We start from the raw sequence: 23971 nt of genomic DNA, 5'->3' as shown, positions 1-23971 counted from the left end.
AATTTATTTATTTTAATTAGAGAGATAACTTTGGGAATGTAAGGAAATGCTTATATTGATCGAATTGTGTTATGTTAAAACTCCTTTTTAGTGATATTTGTCTAATGCAAGATCTGACTTTTTCTTTGGCTAAGATATTTTTTTGAAGAAAAAGAGGGAAGATCACCTGAAATCAGTGCTCAACCTGGATTTTTCACTAAAAAATTAAAATTTTAATTAGAGAGATAATTTTGGGAATGTGAGGAAATGCTTATATTGATGGAATTGTGTTATCTTAAAACTCCTTTTTAGTGATATGTGTTTCATGCAAGATCTGACTATTTCTTTGACTAATATATTTTTTTCTTGAAGAAAAAGAGGGAAGATCACCTGAAATCCGTGATCAACCCAAACTTTTCGCCACTAATTTAAAATTTTAATTAGAGAGATAACTTTGGGAATGTGAGGTAGTGCTTATATTGATGGAATTGTGTTTTCCTAAAACTCCTTTTTAGTAATGTTCGGATCCGAATTCCCGATCCCTACTGATAGAGGGAGAGAGACAGAGAGAGAGACCGACAGAGAGAGAGACCAAGAGAGGGAGAGAGAGAGAGAGAGACAAAGAGAGAGAGAGAGACAGACAGACAGAGAGAGTGACATACAGAGAGACAGAGAGAGAGAGAGAGAGATAGAGAGAGAGACCGACAGAGAGAGAGACAGAAAGAGAAACCAACAGAGAGAGAGAGAGGCCGACAGAGAGAGACAGACAGACAGAGAGGCCGACATAGAGAGACTGATAGAGAGAGAGACCGACAGAGAGAGAGAGGCAGACAGAGAGAGAGAGACTGATAGAGAGAGAGGCAGACAGAGAGAGAGAGAGACGGACAGACAGTAAGGATTGGGAATTCGGACAGATCGTTCGAATGTTCGATCGGATATGGCATTAGACAGAACAAATCCGAACACCGATCTGTCCAGTTCAGATCCGATCCGAACACGATCTGCCCGTCTGGTCGGATCGGATTGTTTGAACAAGATGGCTGTTCGGATCGAATGTTCGAATACGATCCGATTCAAACACGTTGTTCGAATCCTATCGAATCGAATCGAATGTTTGAATCCAGCGGCGCCAGCGGCCGCCCAGTGCCGGCCAGCAGCCGCCAGTGCCGGAGAGTCACTGGCTGTCGCTGGTGCCGCTGGCCATTTGTTCGAACTTGTTCGAACAAGTTCGAACAAATGGCAATCGAACACGAACGAACCAAATTGTTTGTTCGAAACTTTCGATCGAACACGAACAAAGGGTCTGTTCGATCGAAAGATTCGAATAGATTGTTTGAATTGGAATTTGTTTGTTCGAATCTTTCAATCAAGATTTGAACAATTCGATCCGATCCCCGATGCCTAACAGACAGAGGATGTGTGAGAGAGAGAGACAGAGGCAGAGAAATAGACCGAGAGAGAGAAGAGAGACCTAGAGAGAGAGAAGAGAGAGGGAGAGGTCCACAGAACTGTCATGAAAAGTTTATGGAAGGGTGAAGATGAAGAGAAAAATGATAGAGATACATAGAGATCAACAGGATCATCCCTAGAGAATCGTAAACAAAAAGGAGAAGGCTAATAGTGCCATAGAAAAGTAGACATTTTCAAAAAAATGTTTCTTTGTTGGGCTCGACTAGTTTAGATTTGAGTGTTAAACTAAATCAGCCGAGATAAGACAAAGGCGCGACTCTAGGAGCGGAGTCAAGATTCAAGGTGGTTTGGGATGGTTGTCCTTCCGGGATGAAAAACCTTTTATGGGCTTATGGCCTAACTAAATATGTCAAATAACACGAAACCCTTGTTCAGGACTCTGCACCTTTGTTTCTCTATCCTTATCAATATTGCTTGTTGGATCATTTTTCCAAGGAATATAATATTTTTAAAAAGCCAAAATTTCCCATCTGGCAATGATTCTTAAGAGAGCAAAGAGAGATCAGTGGCAGGGTTTTCAAGTGTCAATAATTTTATCTTTTCTGTTTCTCATTTACATTTGGTCTGTGCATCATTACCCTGGTCTATTGCATGTGTAAACTTATTTTGCTCAATGTACCTTTCACAAATCTGTTGTTTTTCTAAGCTGTTACACTGCTGACAAAATCGTAACGAATTGCCCAGAAACAAACTGTTGACTTAAACAGTCCAGTATATCCAATATGATAGGAGATCAAGAGTTTCAAAAAAAAACTTCCTGCCAGTTTCAATGGGTTTAAGAGATAATAATCCCAGATTAACCACCTAATGAAGTAAGATCACGCCGTGAGATAGGCAGCTATGGATAAGATAATTCATAATCCACTTAAAAAGTTTAGGATGGAAATTTTCAGCTAAAAAATTCATCGTGAATTCTGGTGAATAATGAATGAAAATTTTCATCCATTCGTCCTCGTTTGCCATCGCCTAATTTCGGATGAATTCACAGTCCCATCCGACATTTGAAGAGCCTGGGCGAGAGACCATACTAAACAAGACGCGAACCCAACTCATTACCGTATGTGCAACTCTCAATGCATACAAATATTTCATCTTCAGACGAAATCATCATCCTGTCTGTGTCCATGCACTTTAGTTGCATGAGCCCAAACATTTGTGTGTGAGTGAGAGAGAGAGAGGATTGTTAAATGGGCTCCTAAGCTCAGTATAGAGAGAGAGTGACAGAAATAGAGAGAGAAACAGACAGACAGCCAATAGGAACAACTTAAGAAGAGTGTGGAAAAGGGGAAGACTAAGCGAGAAATATAAAAGCAGTATGAAGCAATAGCAGATTATTGGAAAAGGAAGGGAAGGAAAGCAGCATCAACCCAAGATTAAGTATGAAAAATGTGAAGACGGAGAGGAAGAGCAAGAAAAACCACAAGATTTGAAGTTAAGAAGTGAAGGGAAGGATGTGCTATTTGAATTTAGATTATTTTCTGGCGTCAATTCCGTTTACATTAGAGAAAGAAAGAGAGAGGGAGAGAGAGAGAGAGAGAGCAAAATAAAGTGAGAGACAGACAAAAAGAGAGTCGGAGACATAAACAGAGAAAGAGAGAGAACAAAATAAAGAGAGAGACAGTCAAAAAGAGAGTCAGAGACATAAACAGAGAGAGAGAGAGAAAGAAAGTCAGAGACGTAAACAGAGAGAGAAATATAGAGAGAAAAAAGAATGAGATAGAAAGAAATATAGAGAGAGAAAGAATGAGAGAGGAAAACAAGATAGAGAGAAAGAATGAGAGAGAGGAAAAAAAGATAGGAGAAAGAAATGTAAAGAGAGAGAGAGAGAGGAAAAAGATAGAGAGAAAGAGAGTGAACGAAATATAGAGAGAAAAAAGATAGATAGAAAGAGAGAGAACGAAATATAGAGAGAAAAAAGATAGATAGAAAGAGAGAGAACGAAATATAGAGAGAAAAAAGATAGATAGAAAGAGGGAGAGAGAGAAAGGAAGAGAGAGAGAAAGAAGAGAGATAAAGGAAGAGAGAGAGAGAAAGGAAGAGACAGAGAAAGGAATAGAAAGAGAAAGAAGAAAGGGAGAGAAAGGAGAGAGAGAAAGGAATAGAGAGAAAGAGAGAGAGAGAGAAAGGAATAGAGAGAGAGAAGAAAGAGAGAAAGGAATAGAGAGAGAGAGAGAAAGAGAAAGAGAGAGAAAGGAATAGAGAGAGAGAGAGAGAGAGAAAGAGAGAGAGAGAGAGAGAGAAAGAGAAAGAGAGAGAGAGAGAAAGGAATAGAGAGAGAGAGAGAGAGAGAGAGAGAGAAAGGAATAGAGAGAGAGAGAAAGATAAAGAGAGAGAGAGAGAGAAAGAGAGAGAGGGAGAGAGAGAGAGAGAGAGAGGATCAGCTGTACCAGTCCAAGAAGAGTATGGAGAAGGTGAGGACAACGAGAAAGAGCAGGAGAAAAGTCCTGCTGCTGCTGTTCCTGTCTATCGCCTGGGATAACTCCTTGTTCCCTTTCTCCACATTTTCTGTTGCCTCTACAGCCTGAAATTAAATCCCACCAGATAAATAAACACCTAAGCAACCAGATAAATAAATATGTAAAAATATCTTCTTCAAAAGATAAATATTTTTATGTCACATTCATAACTATAGGGAAATTGCGGCAGCTGACCTGCTCTTATAAATCTCACATCCCTTGAGTTGGATAAACATTTAAAGAATTAAATAAATTTGTAAAAATATTAATTTTTTTTAGAGATTTAAATTCAGAGCTACAGAGAAATCGGCTGCAGCTGATTATCTGTTAGTATAGATTATCTGTTGAGTTGAATAAACATCTAACTCCATAAATATAAAAGAAATAGATTAAAATTTTAGGTCAAAATTCTGATCTAGAGGGAAATCATTAACAACTGGCCTGCTCCTATAGCTACTCATCTGTTGAGTTAAATAAACATCTAAATACTCCATAAATAAATAAGAAAATAGATTAAACAAATAGGATCAAAATTCAGATGAAGAGGAGCGTCATTATCTGACCTGCTTGTATAGATACTCATCGGTTGAGTAAAATAAACACCTAACAACTAAATAATAAGTAAATGGATCAATGTTTTAAGTTTTAATTCAGATCTAGACGGAAATCAGCGGCAGATGACCTGCTCGTATAGGTACTCAATCTGTTGAGTTTGCTTGAGAACGTGAGTTGACATCAGATGATTCAACGCCGACATCTCCACCATCCGCGTTTCCGTCTCCTGAACGGCATCTAAAAGCGTCGATAGCTCTACCTGAAAAAACCCCAATATTCAAAATCAAACAAATTTCCAGAAATTCCCTTCATTTAAAGAAAAAAAGATAAAATAAAACCTGAAGAGCTCGGGTCTCATCATCCAATTGTTCTTGAACGAGTACAGAATTTTGGTTATCGGATAGCCCAGATAAAGTAGTAGAAGGTGAATTCGGATCCAAAACTTTTGGGTCGGTTAGTTTGCGCGATTTCCTTCTGGGAATCGATCTGTTTATTGCTTCTTGGAAACGTGCAGATCGGAGACGATCGAAATTGACCGTGACTGAGTGCAGCCTCTCGCTTAAAATCAGCACCTGCTCTCTTCCAAAAGGGCAGAAAGAATAAAAGAAAGAGCTCAGATAAAAAATACCAGAAAAGGGCCACTTAATCGATAGAGCTGACAGATATTGACATAATTTCGTTCTCTCTTTCTCCTCTCTCTGTTACAGATAAACAATGGGATGACATCTTTATCTGTGTGTTATTATTGGGTCTCTTTTCAGTATAAATTAAGAAGAATGTGATTGTTACATCAGATTTTTAATCATACTTTATGTTAGTGATAGACTATCCCTCATGGGCGAATGGGCCCTATTCTATAAGCCCATTAGCCCTATTATCCTCTCTCCCTCTTAGGGTACATATACCCTTACATGTACTCTGTTCAAGTTATGTCATTACCTTCTTCTTCTCTTCCCCAACATGGTATCAGAGCTCCTTCCCTAGGGTTTGACATCGCCCACCTACAGCCGCCGCGCACGCACAGCAGCCGCAGCCGCAGCACTACCGTAGCAGCACCGTAACAGCACCATGCCATTCACCGAGACCGACTTCCTGGAGAAGCCACTGTCCTACAAGGTGGCTCATCCGCTTCCATCGGTCCCCGAGACGACACTCTTACGGGGCCCGAATCTACTCCCGTGGATGCGCTTCGTCGAGACCACCTTGAAGGCGCGCCAGCTCTTCAAGCATTGCACTGAAGACCCCCTTACCATCGACCACCCACATTATGCAGCGTGGGACGTTGAGGACCAGTTCATCCTCGGCTGGATGTATGCATACACCCTGGCTCCAGAGCTCCGCGACCGTCTTCCGCATCAGAAAACGGTGAAAGGCTTCTGGGATCAGGTGCGCTCTTTCTGTGGCCGGGAAAGCGACTGGTGGCGTCTTTATTCCCTTGCAAGTCAGGCCAGCAATCTCCGTCAGGGGTCGTTGACGATCTCTGAATATGCACTTGCCCACAAGAAGATGTGGGATGAAGTGGATTACTACCTACCGCCCGACGATCCGACGTCCAAGATGTTCCAGAATGTGCTTCTTCTGCGGATCATGGGCTTCCTCAATGGCCTGAACCGCGAGTATGATGACGTACGTCGTCGTGCCTTGCACCGCAAGGAAGGTCCTCCTGCCCTCGAGGAGTTGGTGAAGGAGCTTCAAGAAGAGGAAAGCCACTTCCTCCTCCATGGGACTCCCTCCTCCGGCCCCCCGGGTGAGTCGACCGCACTACTTTCTGCCCTCCTTCAGGCGGCAAGGCACCGTCGATCCTCCCACGCCCACCTACGCCGCTCCTCCAGCTGGGACGACGATTTGCTCGTGTGCGGCAAACTGGGCCACGGAAGAACAAGTGCAAGAAGCGCCTGAATGACTGGCGAAAGAAGAAAGAGGCCGCAGAAGGCAAGGCCATGGTGGCCCATTCTGATTCCTCCTCCGCCAGCCCCTCCGCAGTGACTATGGACCAGCTTCAGGCAGATTTGGCCCGCCTCCGTGACCAGATGGCTGCCCTGCAGAATCCGTCCACGGCCTACTTCGGCGGCTTTGGTGCGTCTTCCCTTCCTTCATCTTCAGATGCATGGTACTGTGGCCATACGGCCTTCCACTCGCCTGTCGTCTCCGATACGACTTGGGTCCTTGATTCGGGGGCTACCGAACACATGACCCCGAGCAATGCCCGGTTTGTATCATATGAGCGTGTTAAAGAAACACTTCCAGAGAAGAAACCACCCTGCAGGAGGGCCTCAGCGAGCAAGGAGAGCTCCAGCCCTAGGGGCGGCGCCTTTGAAGAGAGAGAGAGAAGGAATAAAAAAGAAAGGAACATTCAACTGATAGCGGCTAGGGTTTGGGGGGCTTTAAGCCCCCCCTTCATTCTCCTACTTGTCTCCCACGTGGGAGAGTCTTAAGTGACCTCCCACGTGAGACCTTTCAATAAGTGAGCCCCCCCACGTGTGAGACTCTTTAATGAGGTCACACGTGTAAGAGTTCTTCTCTCTCCCGCTGCAGTTCAAGGAGGAAAAAAGAGGGGAGAAAGGGAGAAGAGAGTTGCCTCCTGGTGGGCCACTTATAGTACATGGCCCACCTACACTTAGGCATAGAGTTAGAGAGAGAAAGAGAGGTAGAGAGAGAGATAGATGGTGGTTCCAGGCTCTTCAACACCCCCCCGCAAGCTAGGTGTGGATGTTGGCCATGCCGAGCTTGAACACCAGAGCCTGGAATCTCAGTGCCGGTAGCGCCTTTGTGAAAATATCCGCCGTTTGCTCTGTTGATGGAATGAACTTGGGGTGGATCACTCCCCTAGCAATATTCTCTGTCAAATAGTGTCGATTCAGAGCCATGTGCTTCGTCCGGTCGTGCTGAACCGGATTCTTGACAATAGCAAGGGCAGACTGATTATCGCAATAGAGAGTGGTTCCGCTCCCATCGTACAAACTGAGATCTTCCAGTAGGTGCTTCAGCCACCGGCATTCAGAAACACCACGCTTCAGGGCGCGCAACTCCGCCTCTGCACTCGAAAGAGATACCTCCTTCTGCTTCTTGCTTCTCCACGTTATTAAACTGCCACCCAAGAAGGTGCAGTAGCCCGACGTGGACCTGCGATCAATCACGGAACCCGCCCAGTCTGCATCTGTGTATGCTTCAAGTTTCATTCCACCTTCACGGGTAAACAAGAGACCTTGCCCAACTGTCGACTTCAAGTATGCCAAGATTCTGTATGCCGCTTGCTGGTGAACCTCATACGGTTCACTCATAAACTGACTCAATAAACTCACCGCAAAGGAGATGTCTGGTCGTGTGTGGTTGAGGTAGATCAACTTTCCTATCAGTCTCTGATAGGACCTTTTATCCACTGCTGCCCCATCATCCCCTCTCCCAATCTTCACATTGGGATCCAATGGAGTTGCTGCAGGCTTGCATCCCAACTTTCCTGTCTCCTTGAGCAAATCCATGGTGTACTTGTGTTGACTGAGCGAGATCAGTGGGCCACTTCAATGCCCAGGAAGTATTTGATCTTCCCCAGCTTCTTCATTTCAAACTGACCTGTCAGTGCATTGCTCAGCTGCTGAATTTCGTCCGAGTCACTCCCCGTGATGAGGATATCATCCACATACACTAGCAGAATTGTGATCCGCCCTTCTGAGCCATGCTTGATGAACACGGTGTGATCCCCGCGAGCCTGGTGATACTTCAGTCTTAGCATGGTCCCCGTAAACCTTCCAAACCAGGCTCTCGGGGACTGTTTAAGTCCGTAAAGAGCCTTCTTCAGCCTGCAGACCAGGTTGCCTCGTCCGGGCTGCGGATACCCTGGGGGGGGTTGCATGTAGACCTCTTCCTCTAATTCTCCGTGGAGAAATGCGTTCTTTACATCAAATTGCAAGATTTCCCAGTTGCACTTCGCAGCTGCCGCAATGAGCACCGGACTGTATTGAACTTCGCCACTGGGCGAATGTCTCCTCGTAATCAACACCTTGTGTCTGAGTGTAGCCTTTGGCGACAAGTCTTGCTTTCAACCTTTCCAGTTCCCCGCTCCCATTGAACTTCGGAGTGTACACCCACTTACAGCCAACTACCCGCTTGCCTTTCGGAAGGGGTAAGAGCTCCCACGTGCCATTCTTTTCCAAGGCTGCCAACTCCTCGTCCATTGCAGCTCTCCACCCGGGATCTTGAAGTGCTTCCTCGGCAGTGGGCACCACAACCTCACCGAGTGTAGTGAGGAAACTCCTGTAGTTTGTCCCCAATCGCTCATATTTCACAAACTGTCCAATCGGGTATCTCACTGTCGATCTGCACGATCTCACGCAGTGCAATAGGCCACCCCAGGTCATCTTCGGGGGCCTCTGAGGTTGCCACCTCTTCTTCCGGTGAGCCATTCACCTCCTCTGTGGATTCCTCCACCTCAGCGGACACCACTTCCTCCACTTCCTCCTCCTGTCTCGGCGTTCCCGAATCTGCCAGATCATCTTCATCAGTGGCCGCGTGCTGGTCTGCTGTGTCATCAGTCAGTCCTCCCTCAGTCCTTCCAACTTGCACCCTGGGAAGTGATAGAAAGTGTAGTTCAGTAAATGTGTCACCAACTGCAGCTGTCTTCGGGGAAGTTTCGGCTTGATAAATGAACTCGGCTTCATTGAATGTTACGTCTGCAGACACATAGATCCTGCGGGAGGCTGGATGAAAGCACCGGTACCCTTTCTGGGTACCCGAATACCCCACAAACACGCACTTCAGAGCTCGTGGGTCCAACTTTCCGGCAGACTGGTGTACAAAGGCTGTGCAGCCGAAGACTCTAGCTGGCAGGCCCGAGAAAATTTTTATTTCCGGAAGTGGCTCAGCATCCCCAATGGAGATTGGTACCCGATCACCTTCATTGGGAGTCGATTGATCAAGTGCGTGGCGGTGAGTACTGCCTCCCCCCAGAAGCTATTCGGCAGACTTGCCTGAATCAATAGGGACCGTGTCGTGGCTAAAGTGTATCCCAGACGGCGCTCTGCCAGGCCGTTCTGCTGTGGAGTATTCACGCAAGATGACTCATGAACGATCCCATGATCTGAGAAATAGGAGCCAACAGTGCTGTTAAAAAACTCAGTCCCGTTGTCGCTTCTGAACCGTTGTATCGTCCTTCCAAACTGATTCTTGATCAACCGGCAGAACTGGATAATGACCTCCGGAACTTCCGACTTGAGTAAATCGTCCACATTGTCCTCGTACAATCGTCGACAAAAATCACAAACCAACGACACCCAGTGAGCACATCACTGTGGATACATTGAAACGGTAACAAACAACGATCTTCAACAGACTTAAAACTCGATCGTCGGTGTTTGGCCAAGTGACAGGCCTCACAAAAAGGTTTATCATCCGAAAGATTACGAAATAAAGATGGATAACTGCTTTTCAGCAGGTCAAAAGGAGGGTGGCCCATCCGTCGGTGTAGCAACAGCAGCCTTTCTTCCCCGGTGCCCTTCCTTTCCGCCACCCAGCACTTCCGTGGAGAGGCCTCGAGGAGGAGCAGTCCACCTTCTCGTCTAAAGGATGAAATCCTCCTCCCGGAAACCTTGTCACACAAGAAACAATCGTCACTGTCAAGGATGAATCTCCACTTGTAGTCGTCTACTAATTTCTGTAAGGATATTAGGTTTGCTTTGAGATCTTTAACGTGCAGGACCTTCTGCATCAACCGTCACATCACCAATTCCAGTGACAGGTAATGACCCTCCCCCAGCTGTCTGCACCCGGTGAGGTCCCTCTGTCCGCACGTAACCGGTGAACAGAGATCCTTCCGATGTCATGTGGTCGGTTGCCCCTGTATCAGCAACCCATTCTAGAGAGGAAGGATTACCTGACTGAACAAGTGACGCGGTACTCAATTTCTGCTGAACTTCATCCACTTCTGGGCTTGGCACAGTCCCACCAGATGCGGGCGGCTGAGATGAGGACGAGGCAAAAGCTTTCTTCCCAGCGTTCTGATTTTTCCAAGTTTCCAACAATTCTCCTTAGTGTGCGGCGCTGCTTACAGTAGCTGCAGACAAGAGCATCTCGGTTGTCCTCTCCTTCAGTCCCAGCTGACTGCTGTGGCCGTGCTGTCCCAGCAGAATTCCCCCGACTCTCGGGCTTCTTCGTAAGCAGTGCAGCGGAATGCGGAGCCTGAGATTCGGAGGTAACCCCAAGTCTGGATTCGGCCTGCAGGATGGCTCCAATGGCCTCTTCCAGTGACGGGAGTTTCTCTCGGTGAAAGAGTTGACTCCTCACTGATTCATAAACTGAGTTCAGTCCCAAAAGAAATGTGAATATCCGTTGTTTCAGGATATATTGACGTTCCACTGACTGAGGATTTTGTGTAGGCCACAAGTGATCCATCTCTCTCCAGATCGCCTTCAATCTGGAGGAGTACTGTCGAATATTCTCCCCCCCTTGACGCGCCATAGACTCCTGGACCTCAGTTCTATACCTCTGGATCTCATCCCAGAGTTCTCTTACAGTCTCACAATAGAGGAAGTCTCTCCTCATTTCTGGGGTCATCGACCTCAGCATCCACCCCAGAATTAGTGACTCCTCTGCCTTCCATCTTTTGAAGTCAGGATCTGCTGGGTTCCTGGGAGGATCAGTCAGGTGATCCCCCAGAAAACAGCCATACACTGTGAGAGTTACCATCTTCGACCATTCAAACATATTTCCACCGTCGAACTTCACTTCTGCCGGAGGAAATACAATCGTAGTCCTCCCAGTCTCTGCACTGGAGCCACTGCCTTCTTCAACTCTTCCTCCAGAAACATTGTTGGGAAATAGGTGGTGTGGCCTATTAGGTCCACTAGACCTTAGCCCACTTAGGGTTCCCTCTCTTAATCCCACATTGATAAATCTCTAATACTCTCTCTCTCTCTCAGCCCTATATAAGGGCATGTATCCCTTCTTTTCTAGGTAACAAAGTTCTATCCATTTTATCTTCAACAACATGGTACCAGAGCCACAGGTTATGTAGGGTTTTGAAATCATTCTTCTAGGGTGGTGGAGGTTTCACCTCGTTTAAAGTTTTCTCTCCGCTCCGGCACCGGAAATGTATGCCGCTCCACCGCCAGCGATCCTCGCCGCTCAGCCTCCGGCACCGGAAATGTATGCCGCTCCACCGCCAGCGATCCTCGCTGCTCAGCCTCCGGCGATCTCCCGGCGCGTCGGGCAAAGTTAGTCTCCTCCTCGTCGCCTCACTACCGCCGGTCTCCACCCGCGGCCACAGGCGATCGCGCGGCGCCCGTGCGTGGCGGCGGTAGTGTCGACCGCGCTGGTTTCTCACGTTGCTTTGCTGCTGCCCACCGCCAACCTTCTCCAGGTGCGGCGTTCCAGCTGCCTCTCCGGCCAACATCCGGTCGACCAGCGGATCTCTGGCGGCCGTCCAACCGTCCACCGACGGCCTCTAGCGGCCCTCCGTCCAGCTGCCCAGCCCTCAGACCGTCCAACCGCCCTCTGGCCATCCAGCTGCCCTCCGACAGCCCTCCCGCCCAGCCGCCCTCCGGCCGTCCACCCTTGCCGCCTGTCCTGCCGGCCGCACCAGCTGCCCTGCCGGCCGCCTTTCCCAGCCACCTTGCGCGCCGCACCTCCGACCACACTGCCGCCTCTGCCGCGGCGCCCGCCTCTGCCGCCCTTGTCCGCCGCGGTTGCACTGCCCTGCCGTTGCCCGAACCTGTTACTGCCGCCGCGCCAGAACCTGTTCGACGAAATGCGGACCGTCTCTGGACTGCCGCCGCCAGAACCTGCAATTATGCTGCCTGAAGGCCCTTTCCTCCGCCGCCGAGCCTCCGTGTCGGCCGCCCTTGGCGACTTCGGCCCTTTCCGCCTCCGCTGGCACCTCCGCCTCCACTGCCGGCCCTCTGCGAATCATCTCTGGCGATCTCCTGCGTGCGATCTGCATCCGTCCCACGGCACTCCCAGGCTTCTTCCGCCACCTCTGGCGCCACGGCTGCCTCAGGTGCCTCCAGCCGCCTCGGTTGCCCTCGGGCTTCCTCCGACCTCCTTCTCCGGCCGTCTTCTGCCGCTCATCGGCCATCCTCAGCTCTACCTTGGCAGTCTCAGCTGCCTCGGTCACCGCCACCACTGACTGCCTCGGCAGCCTCCGGCGACCTCGTCGCCTCGGTTTCCACGGATGCCTCGGTTGCCTCAGCTGCCTCGGTCACCCCGGCCACCACCGACTGCCTCGGCTGCCTCCAGCGGCCTCGTTTCCATCAGATGCCTTGGTTGCCTCAGCTGCCTCGGTCACCTCCGGCCACCACCGACTGCCTTGGCTGCCTCAGCAGCCTCCGCGGTTTCCACCGGATGCCTCCTGGTGCTCCCACGCTTCTGCCATCTTTCCAACCATCCTGCTCCACGCTCTACACCGCCTACTACTACATCACTATCTGGGTGTGGATGACGAGCATCCACGCTCCAGCTTGGGGGGGAGTGTTGGGAAATAGGTGGTGTGGCCTATTAGGTCCACTAGACCTTAGCCCACTTAGGGTTCCCTCTCTTAATCCCACATTGATAAATCTCTAATACTCTCTCTCTCTCTCAGCCCTATATAAGGGCATGTATCCCTTCTTTTCTAGGTAACAAAGTTCTATCCATTTTATCTTCAACAACAAACATCCTGGGTCGAGCTTCCATCTCCATGACTCGCCATGCTTGAGAAACAACCTTTACTTGACAGAAAGAAATGGAAACAGACCAGTAGAACAACCCTTCTAGGGTTAGGACTGATGCAGAAAGCTTGGAAGTGCACTCCAGATAACTGCACAGACTGGCTTCGAGCAGATCAGTGCAGAAGCTTGCTGAGAAGACAACCAGCAGAGTTCTTGAGAGATCTGTCTCAAGGAAACAGCACTTCCAGAGATCGCAGAGGTGAGTCTTCACCACCAGTGCTCTGATACCATGTTAAAGAAACACTTCCAGAGAAGAAACCACCCTGCAGGAGGGCCTCAGCGAGCAAGGAGAGCTCCAGCCCTAGGGGCGCCTTTGAAGAGAGAGAGAGGAATAAAAAGAAAGGAACATTCAACTGATAGCGGCTAGGGTTTGGGGGCTTTAAATTTCTCCCACGTGGGAGAGTCTTAAGTGACCTCCCACGTGAGACCTTTCAATAAGTGAGCCCCACGTGTGAGACTCTTTAATGAGGTCACTTCTTCTCTCTCCCGCTGCAGTTCAAGGAGGAAAAAAAGAGGGGAGAAAGGGAGAAGAGAGTTGCCTCCTGGTGGGCCACTTATAGTACATGGCCCACCTACACTTAGGCATAGAGTTAGAGAGAGAAAGAGAGGTAGAGAGAGAGATAGATGGTGGTTCCAGGCTCTTCAACAGAGCGGCATCGTGGTGGCCGCACTGTCCTCACGGCCGGGGGTGGACGTCTCCGTGTGGCCGGAATCGGGGCAGTCTATGTGGACGGCCTCGGTGTGGTCCACAACGTTCTCCATGTCCCTGACCTGCGGGCCGTGCTTATGTCTCTGCAGCGCTTAGTTGATGCTATCTCCTGCTCCTTCCACCTACAACCTGACGGCATGTTTCTGTCTGACGAGGGGGGCGGGACTACACCGTTTAGGCGGGAGAACGGACTGCTGATGCTGTGCGATGGAGGCCGCTCCCCGTGCTTCAGGGGGCACCGCTCTCTGCTCTCGGTGGCTGAGCAGCGTCGGGGACGTCTTCTGATGGAGCATCAGCGCCTTGGACACCCGCCTTTCTCCACTTTACAGCGTCTTTTTCCCTCGTTGTGTTCGGGCGTGGACCTTAAGACTGTGGTTTGTGACGCTTGTCAGTTAGCCAAGCACCGCAGATCCTCCTTTACTTCATCCTCGTCTCACACATCGACCCCGCTGTTCCGAGTCCACAGTGATGTTTGGGGGCCGGCACCGCAGATCAGTCTGAAAGGGCATCGCTACTTTCTACTCTTTGTGGACGAAGCTACCCGCTATACGTGGGTCTACCTCCTGACTGCGAAGTCGGAGGTTGCGCAGAATGTTCGACACTTTTGCGCCATGGTACAGACACAGTTTGGTCGAGGCATCCAGCGTTTTCGTTCCGACAATGCTCGGGACTTCTTCAACGCTGACCTCGCCTCCTTTGCCGACCGGGGCATCCTCCACGAGTCCTCTTGTGTGGCCACGCCCGAGCAGAATGGCATGGCTGAACGTCACATCGGCTATGTTACCTCGACGGCGCGGACATTGCTGTTGGACTCCAAGGCGTCGGGGCGTTATTGGGGAGAGGCGGTTTTGACGAGTACTCACCTCGTTAACCGTAGCCCCACCCCACTCCTGGAGTTCTCCAGCCCCTTGGACCGGATGACTGTGGCATTCCCGAATGCTTCTTTGCGAACGGGACTCTTGCCTCGTATCTTCGGCTGCACCACCTACGTCCATGATACTTCTCCCACACGCACGAAGTTTGATGCACGCGCACTCCGGTGTGTGTTTGTGGGTTACTCTTCCCTCCAAAAAGGGTACCGGTGCTATCATCTGCCTTCTCGGAGGTTCTTCATCTCGGCAAACGTCACCTTTGCCGAGCATGAACCCTATTTTGGGGACTACTCTACCTCATCACGCCTTCCGCTGGATGAGGCTCCCTCGACCCCCCCCTTGGGGCCAAGTCCGATCGTGGAGTCCACCACTCCCACTCCACCCTCCTCACTTCCGGATCTTTCTCCCCTTGATTCCTCTTCCTCACTTCCTCCTGCGGGGTCCTTGGACGTGTCCTCTACCTCTTCTTCGTTACCTGCCCTTCCCCTTTCGGCAGCTCTCCCTCTCCCATTGGTCTCCGTTCCTCTTTCCGGCCCCCCATCCTTGTCAAACCCCGGTGCGTCACCCTCCTCCTCTCTCGGTGACCAACCCTCGTCACCCCCCCCTCCCGGTCTACCCTCGCCCTCCGGTGAGTCTCCTACGACTCCCGGTGTGTCGTCTACTGCTCCTCCCGGGGAGTCCCCCATTGCTTCCGCTCCTCCTGTCGATGGTGACGATCAGTTGGGGTGGCCTATTGCTCTACGGAAAGGGGTCCGTCAGTGCACTAAGGCCCCCCTCTACCCTCTCTCTCATTACCTCTCCTTTGACCGGCTGAGTCCTCCCTACCGGTTGTTCCTCACCCGCATCGAGTCGGATCCCGTTCCTCAACGCTTAGCCGATGCTATCGCTTCTCCCCATTGGAAAGCGGCGATGGACGAGGAGATGCAATCTCTCCTCAAGAACCACACGTGGGACGTCGTTCCACTACCTCCGGGCAAGAGGGTAGTGGACTGCAAGTGGATTCATGCCAAGAAGCATCATGCGGACGGTACTCTCGAACGCCTCAAGTCTCGGCTTGTGGCTCGGGGGTTCACTCAGTCCTATGGCGTGGACTACTTCGAGACGTTCTCTCCCGTGGCGAAGATGGAGACTGTCCGGCTTCTTCTGGCGCTTGCAGCGCACTTCCACTGGGCCATCCGCCAGTTCGACGTCAAGAACGCCTTCTTGCACGGCGACTTGACGGAGGAGGTGTACATGCAGCAACCCCCGGGCTACTCACTCGGCCCCCCAGTCACGTGTGCCGACTGCGGAAGTCCCTCTATGGACTCAAGCAGTCCCCGTGCATGTGGTTTGGGAGGTTCTCCTCTGTTCTGAAGACCGAAGGGTACACTCAGAGCAATGGAGATGCCTCTCTCTTCTTCCGTCACCGCCCGAACGGTGTCTCCATTCTTGCCGTGTACGTCGACGACATCCTTATCACGGGATCTGATGCTGCCGAAGCTGTCCGCCTCAGCACTGCCTTGGCTAAGGAGTTTGAGATCAAGGCCCTCGGCCTTCTCAGATACTTCCTTGGCCTTGAGGTGGCCTACTCCCCTCGTGGGATATTTGTCTGGCAGCAGAAGTACGCCGTTGACCTACTGGCCCTGACAGGTATGACCGACTGTGCGCCGATGAGCACTCCCATTGATCCCAACGTGAAGTTGGGCAAAGGGGAGGATTCGTCGCTGACGAATTCCCACCGGTATCAGCAGCTGGTGGGGAAGCTACTCTACTTGACGCACACTCGGCCCGACATCGCCTTCGCCGTCAACCTGCTCAGTCAGTTTATGCACTCCCCACGGGAGATTCACCATCAGGCCGCCCAGCGGGTCCTTGCGTACCTGAAGGGCTGCCCCGGAAAGGGCCTGCTCTTCCCTCGCAGCACTGACCAGACAGTGAAAGTCTACACTGATGCTGACTTTGCCGGCTCCGTTGTGGATCATCGGTCTACCACGGGCTACTGCACGCGTTGTTTTGGCAGTCTCGTCAGCTGGAAAAGTAGCAAGCAGGACAAAGTCTCGCTCTAGCGCCGAAGCTGAGTACCGCGCACCCGCCGATGGGGCCTCTGAGGGCCAGTGGATTTACGGCATCCTTCACGATCTTCGCGTGGAGTATGCTGGCCCGATTCACTTCTTCTGCGACAACAAGTCGACGATCGCGTTGGCCAAGAACCCTGGACAACAGGGCCACATCAAGCACATGGAGCGCAACTGCTACTTCTTCAAGGAGCGAGTTGACGAAGGGATCTTTGACCTGGACTTTGTTGCATCCGCCGACCAGGCAGCGGACGTCCTTACCAAGGGACTCTCCCGCCCTCTTCTTCAACGTGCCGTCTCCAAGCTCGGTATGGAAGATATCCATACTTCGCCATGGGGTGTTAGTGATAGACTATCCCTCATGGGCTAATGGGCCCTATTCTATAAGCCCATTAGCCCTATTATCCTCTCTCCCTCTTAGGGTACATATACCCTTACATGTACTCTGTTCAAGTTATGTCATTATCTTCTTCTTCTCTTCCCAACACTTTACCTTGAGTTTTGGCCATTTTCACAAATCGATCAAAAACAATTTAAGTACCATTTTTTTGCAAATCAAAGCAAGATCTTGAACCTGACCGACTGATTTCATAATAACTGAGTTTTAATCTGGAACATGATTGGGATGCATTCATAAAATTCAGGCAATATCATAATCATCTGATATGGTTCCATCCCATTTCATATTAATTTATCAAGAGATTAATGCAAACAGGCAAGTAAAATATGTAATTTTTTTGAATGAATTAAAATATGTAATTATGTCATTTCAAACAGTAGATAACATATAATCTAGGAGTCCATACCACACCGTGCTTGTGGGCGACCATATCAGCTTTGGAACCACTGTCCTTCAACCCAAGCCACGATTTTGAACTGTCGGCTTTTTCATCGTCGAGAATGCTATTTTTTAAAAGATCAATCTGATCTTTGCAAGTTTTTATGAACACACTAACCTGAGTAAAATAAAATGAACAGGTTCATTAATAAAAACATCAAGGTGAAAGTGGTAGAACAAGACGATGGGGAACGAAACAGCAGATAGGCAATAGTCCAAAGGTCAATTTGAGTATTTTCTCATCCAGTTGACAGTTTGAGTCTTCTCAAGCCAGTGGAAAAATTAAGAGATATCGAAACATCATGATGATTATGATATTATCATTTTTTTTGAAAAGATGATTATGATATTATCATAATCAGATCATGACCATATTTCAACGAGATTTAAATATTTCCTCATCAAGTCATCAAATGTTGAGTTATCGGAAGACGGGTTGAGAAATTTTGACCCCATTAATTCATGCTTCGTACAAAAAATAGACCAATAGAAAATGAAATAACTGGGCAGACAATATTCCGATACAATTTAATTATTTCTTTAGAACATGAAAAAATATTGTCAAGGATAGAGGACTTCTAGGTCGAGGAACAGAAAATGGAGAAGAAGGAACAAGAAGCCATAGGCGAGCAAGAAAAAATAGACTCTTAATCTTTCACATTTAGGTCGAAGCTTTTTATTCTTATTGTACTAGGCGGAAACATAGATGGCCCAGTATGAGAACATAACGGTTAGTCTTACAGATAGTTTCTTTAATAAATATAAATATAAATGAGATGAGACCGAGATTAAGATCAGAAATTTCCCTAACCTCATGCTCGATGTTATCCCTTTCTTGTTCAGTTGTTCGATGTGAGTCCACATAGTCTTTCCGATGTTTAATTATAAATTGGCTCAACGCTTCAATGCTCTCAAGCTGTTCCAAGAAATGGAAAAAATAAATAAGAAGAAGGTTAAAAACTATTTAAGTTATTTAACTTAAGTTCATTTGCAAAGGAATCTATTATAATTTGATTGTAAATATTCTGAGACTGTCTTAAAAATGTCAACTTAATGGTTAATACCATAGACCTGATCATACTACTGGCCAGAAATTAATTTTCAAAGGGTACTTATTCCTAGTTGATAGGCATGGTGAAGGATATAATCTGACTTGATTTCATATTTACCAAGATTTGCTTTAGAATGTCAACTTATGTGTCAACGTCCAGGACTTGCTAAGTACCTTCCAAAGATATATCAAATGATGAAAAGGAAAAGGGATGTCACAAGTGCGCATCGATGAAGTACATTTGAGATAATGACGAGAAGGCAGGACAGGATGGCTATAAATAAAGGGGATTCCCATTCAAGAAGGGAAGTTGATTTATTTGGAAAATCAGGATGCCGGGAGCAATTAACCAGCGGCGGGAGATCCTCTGAGCTGGACATGCGGAGCCGATCAGGCTTAACTCTTCTATCTTCTTTATTTCTCTTTGTTCTACCTCTAATCATCTTCTCCACGCACTTATCTTGATTTTCTTGCCGTATTCTCGTTCTTACGATTCAGTGTAGTTCTTGAAGACTCTTTTTGTTGGAGATTACATAGAAGACGTCACTTACTTCCAGTTAGTTCTGGAGTCTTATTATATTATAAGAGAGATGACGACTAAGAAGAGAATGGTGGAAGATTGCCCTACAGTTTTCAAAGAAGCTTTGATGAAGGGAGGCTTTTGAGCTGGCTTATGCATTATGAAGGACGCCATGGTAGAAGCCAATTGTGACTGAAAGGGAGAAAACAATGGAATAAAATAAATCATTAGTTTCATCCCAGAAAATATTTTCTCTTGAAATATAATTACAAAATAAATTTCAATGTCAAAAAGGACGACCTCAGAAAATCCCAGAGACACTGCAGCAGAATGAATGGCATCCTTGAAATCTTCTGTCCTGTCCTTGCCTCTTGCCATTCTTTGAGCATCCAGAGACTAGTTCTCGGTCATGCTAACCTCCAAACTTCTTAAACCAGCAAGATAAGGAGATACATTTCAAGTCAAAAGAAGGAATTACATATTTCATCTGTATATGATCTAAATAAAAGATAAATACGTACAGAAGAAAGAGTCACAGATAATAGAAAAAGTTAACCAGAACTGTAGTTTGGAAGGGGTTGGTCGGCCACTAAGATCTAAGACTGATAAACATTTCTTTTTAAACAGACTTATAATTTAAACACACATTTTTTTGCGGATGAATATTCACCTCTCCTACAAATATCAGATAAGAGAGTTTCGAGGTTTAATGACACAAACTGATATTTCTCTTCATTAGGTCTTTTCCCAAAAAAAATTATCTTTGCTGAGTGAGTTCAAGTGTCACGCAAAAAGACTTGGAACAGAGGGCCGGATCAAGCAAAGAGGGAATTAAATCTGGAACAAGTAAGCAGGGATTATACATTAAAAAGACTAGAAAATAGAGGACAAAATATAACACCAAAAAATGGTGGTACAAAGCAAAAAAATCAACAAACTGAGACATTATGACGACCAGAGACTGAGGACCAAGTCACATGTGCCTCCCTGGGAGGGACACGAGCCTCCAATTCTTTATGGCTTAGGACACGAATAACGAATCCCGAAGGTGTGAAGAGGAGCACCAAGTTGAGTGCCTCCGAAGGGTAGGTGGCAGAGAGGCTCCTGTTTAGGGTTTTGGTACTAGTCAACATCGTCCACCCTCATTGACATTGGCGACAACTTTGACTTTGCGGGAATTTTAGGGACGTTGATGATGATAGTTGGCATTGGCGAGCTTAACATAAATGGTTGATGGGTATTCACAGACTGTTGACGCCTCGTCTTTTAACATCAGCTGTCAACATCTAGTTAAAAAGATGTCAAACCCATAAAATTCAAATGTTGCCTTCAATGTCCATTAAATTTTTCACCTCAGTTTTTTATATCTTTCACGATGTCAAGGCAGAAAGTCAGCAGTCATATGAGCAGTCAGTCCTCTCAGAATAATGGTCCTAGAATCAAGTAGTGTCAGAAAAGTGATGCCATGTAAAAAGGATAGGAAAAATGGGCAGAAAGGGGAGATAAAAAGGCAAGTCTCATCAGAGAAATGATAACGGCATTTCAAGATTTGAAATTTTGATTGGGTAAAATAAATAAAAAGAAAAAATACATCGATTAAACCAAAGTGACATAAGTAGGGTAATAAATTATCAAATGAAATCAACAAACAATCAAACCCATAACCGATTCAGAAAAAGTTCGCTGAAGTAGAATAATGATTGGGCAACACAGGTACAGATAGTTCCAACCCAACTTAACACTACGATGAAAAATAAATTATCGACAGAAATCAACTAATAAATTTAAAATTTTAACGACTCTTTAAATGACTTTTTTTACGAAAAAGAGGAAAGATCACTCGAAATTGGCGATCAACCTGAACGACTCTTAAAATGGTAAACTGAATTGTAATATTGATAAGGTAATATAGATATAGAGAGACAGATAGATAGGTTAAACCAAATCAAACCTATGACGGGTGAAAACTTATCGACAGAAATCAACTAACAAATTAAGTTTTGAACCACTGTAAATAATAACTGAAGTTAAATACTGATACCTGAACGGACGTGAACGCGATCCCGGTTACAGGAAACGGTTGTAAGGAGAGATAATTTAAATAGAATAAATAAAAGAAAGAGATGGAATGCGGTGGGCTAAAATTTAAATTCCAGTACTTTGCATTACCGGGAACAATAGCATACATTCATCAGTTCGTTACGCTGAAATCACCGTTCATTCTTTCATTTCAAAGAATCCTTTCACCTTTCATTGAAAGGTTGAATCAGCAGAAAGGATAATCGAAGTATTTCTAATGCTTATGCGTTTGAAAAAATACGATTATAAACTTTTTTTCCAATTTCACATTAATTCAATTAAATTTTTGGCCTTTTGATTCCCCATTAAGGTATAAATATTATTGGGACATATTTGAAGCTTCGAATTTGTTTGCGCTGACGATGGAATTACAGAGAAACTTCATTTTGAAATAGTCGACAATTCATGCCACTCTCTCTCATCGACAGCACGATACTAGCAAACACATGTGAGATGGGAAAAATAGGGTACTGATTTTCTTGATCGCCACCTTCAATTAAAATCCATATTTGTGCTTTCTTCAGAGTCGCGAATCCGTGTGAACATGAATCAGGCACTTCCGAAACCAATCGGGATGACATTGACATATAACGCAAGGAAAATTTACATTTTTTTCTTCTTTTTTAGTTCATAGATTAGATCATTCAACATGGGTATCCGGAAAAAAAAGCCTGGGCGGACGGATCAGAGAAATTTACCCCCGAATCTACTAAAATCAAAGAATTCTACGAAGGAACTACAAGATCAAATCCTTTACCTGATGTCTATGTAAGGCGTAGATCGGAATTGCAGACAACGGCGGCGGCGGCGACGGCTCCTCCGCCGGAGAGAGAGACAGAGAGAGAGAGAGAGAGAGAGAGATGTATAAGTTAATTTTATTTATATACTTTCTACTCATTTAGGATGACGGATGACGCGTGTATGACGGGACGGGACGACATATTCGGTCATTTTTCTATGACAGTAATTCCAGTTAAAGTTCCGGATCGTCCCGGACGTGGACGATGGACGGGACGGGACAAAGTTTGTCCCGTCCTACGTCCCAATTTTAAGCTTTGTCTAAATCATACCGTCCAGGGTTCGTCCCCTCCCCTTTTTTTGTCCACGTCACGTCCCATCCAAAAACTTCTCGTCCCATCCAATGTCCCAGGACAAAGCAGGGCGTGTGTCAGCATTAGACCACTCAGAGATTGACACATGGCACAGCACGTGCATCAGCATTAGACCACTCAGAAATTGACACGTGGCACAGCACGTGCAGGTGGACCTGTAAGGCACATACTATACTCCCAAAGGACGAAATAACTGTACTGTCCCTCGTCCAAGGCCCCAGACGGGACGGGTGGCCGTCCCCTCAATCGTCCGAAGTCCTGGACGGGATGATTTTTTTGTCCACGGATGAAATTACCGTCTTGTCTGCGCCCCTGCACTATCTTTCCAGTTTACTTCTGTTCCCATCGGGCCGGACGGGACGGCACTGATGACGGAAAGAATGGAGGACGGTTGTAAACCTAAAGTGAATCACTAGCATGATGACTGAGGGGAATGAAAGGTACAAAGGCTTTCGTTCTGTTTTTTTGTTCCGAGGTCAGGACGGATGACTGATGATAGTAAGGGACGTGATAGCGGATGGATCGTCGTCCTTACATACAAATGGTGATGTCAAGTCATCCTCGTAATCAAAACCAGACACGAACGGAGATGATGATGTCATCATCATTGACACCAAACCCTACCTTGCTTCGCAAATAGGGCTCTTTATTTGTGTTCTAAACTTGTCAGGTGAGAAATGTAGTATATTTTAAGTTACACTACCGATATCGTCTGTTCCCATATATGTATCCACCTTCATCTCAAGGCTTGGATGACCATATCAGATAATTGTGTTATATATATCAGTTTTTTTTTGACATCCAAAATATAAATTTAAATATAATTTGAATAGCCTGCCATATTAGTATGAAACAAATAAATAAATAATCAACTCATATAATTTTCATGTTCCTCTCTATATGAATAAAATTGATCAATTTTAAGTTAATTAATTGATATTTAATTAAGTCGAACAGGTTGAAATCATTGAAGAAATATCAAGAAACCAAAGCCAACATGGAAAATTATTAGCCCTGCCCGGACCCAAACACAATATCTATTAAGTATCTAGGTTGGCTGGCCAACCATTGCACACAAGTGTATACATTAGCAGTACTTTTCTAATGAAGTATTTAAAAACCTTTTTTCCTTTTATTTTATTCAATATGAGATACTTTCTATTATTAAAAATAAACCATATATATGGAATTTATCTGACATCCGCTACCAGCATCTGAAATCATATTGATTTCATCTGGATATCAGATATTGGGCAGACATCAGCAGGGGGAATGCTACTATAGTTCCGGATTGTGCGGGACGTGGACAATGGACAGGACGGGACGAAGATTGTCCCGTCCAACTTCCGGAATCAGTGCAGGGACGTGGACGGGACGGTTTTTTCGTCCGAGTGGATGAAAACCGTCTCGTCCGGAGGTTTCCTGAAGTAGTGTTCACCCATCCTTATACCAGTATTGGATTACGGTATCGGGACGGATGCTGTATCGGATACCAAAAATCAAATTTTCGGGATCCAATTTTTCCGATATCCTGATATCGGATAACGATATTGGATATTGGTTGCTACAGTGCCGATATC

The 23971-nt window shown here is 46.8% G+C and overlaps 1 protein-coding gene across 4 annotated transcripts; it reads right to left on the bottom strand.

Moving 5' to 3' along the window:
• Nucleotides 1-2889: 2889 nt before the first annotated feature.
• On the bottom strand, nt 2890-22145 carry SYP81 (syntaxin of plants 81). 4 transcript variants are annotated; one of them, XM_078588984.1, is made up of 9 exons: nt 22037-22127; nt 20553-20633; nt 19501-19627; nt 19309-19392; nt 18441-18545; nt 17598-17747; nt 4799-5032; nt 4588-4719; nt 2890-3970 (listed from the first exon to the last, which is right to left on the bottom strand). In XM_078588984.1, the coding sequence occupies exons 3-9, from the start codon at nt 19576-19578 to the stop codon at nt 3827-3829; spliced, it is 927 nt and encodes a 308-aa protein (XP_078445110.1). In that variant the 5' UTR covers nt 19579-19627; nt 20553-20633; nt 22037-22127; the 3' UTR covers nt 2890-3826. The 4 variants fall into 4 exon arrangements, with proteins under 4 accessions (XP_078445110.1, XP_078445111.1, XP_078445108.1 ...); XM_078588985.1 differs by having other exon boundaries at nt 19501-19624; XM_078588982.1 differs by lacking the exon at nt 20553-20633 and having other exon boundaries at nt 22037-22145.
• Between the last annotated feature and the right edge of the window lie 1826 nt (nt 22146-23971).

Source organism: Wolffia australiana, chromosome 17, assembly GCF_029677425.1.
Source record: "Wolffia australiana isolate 7733 chromosome 17, ASM2967742v1".
Taxonomy (NCBI): domain Eukaryota; kingdom Viridiplantae; phylum Streptophyta; class Magnoliopsida; order Alismatales; family Araceae; genus Wolffia; species Wolffia australiana.
This window is presented reverse-complemented; position numbering and strand designations above follow the sequence as displayed.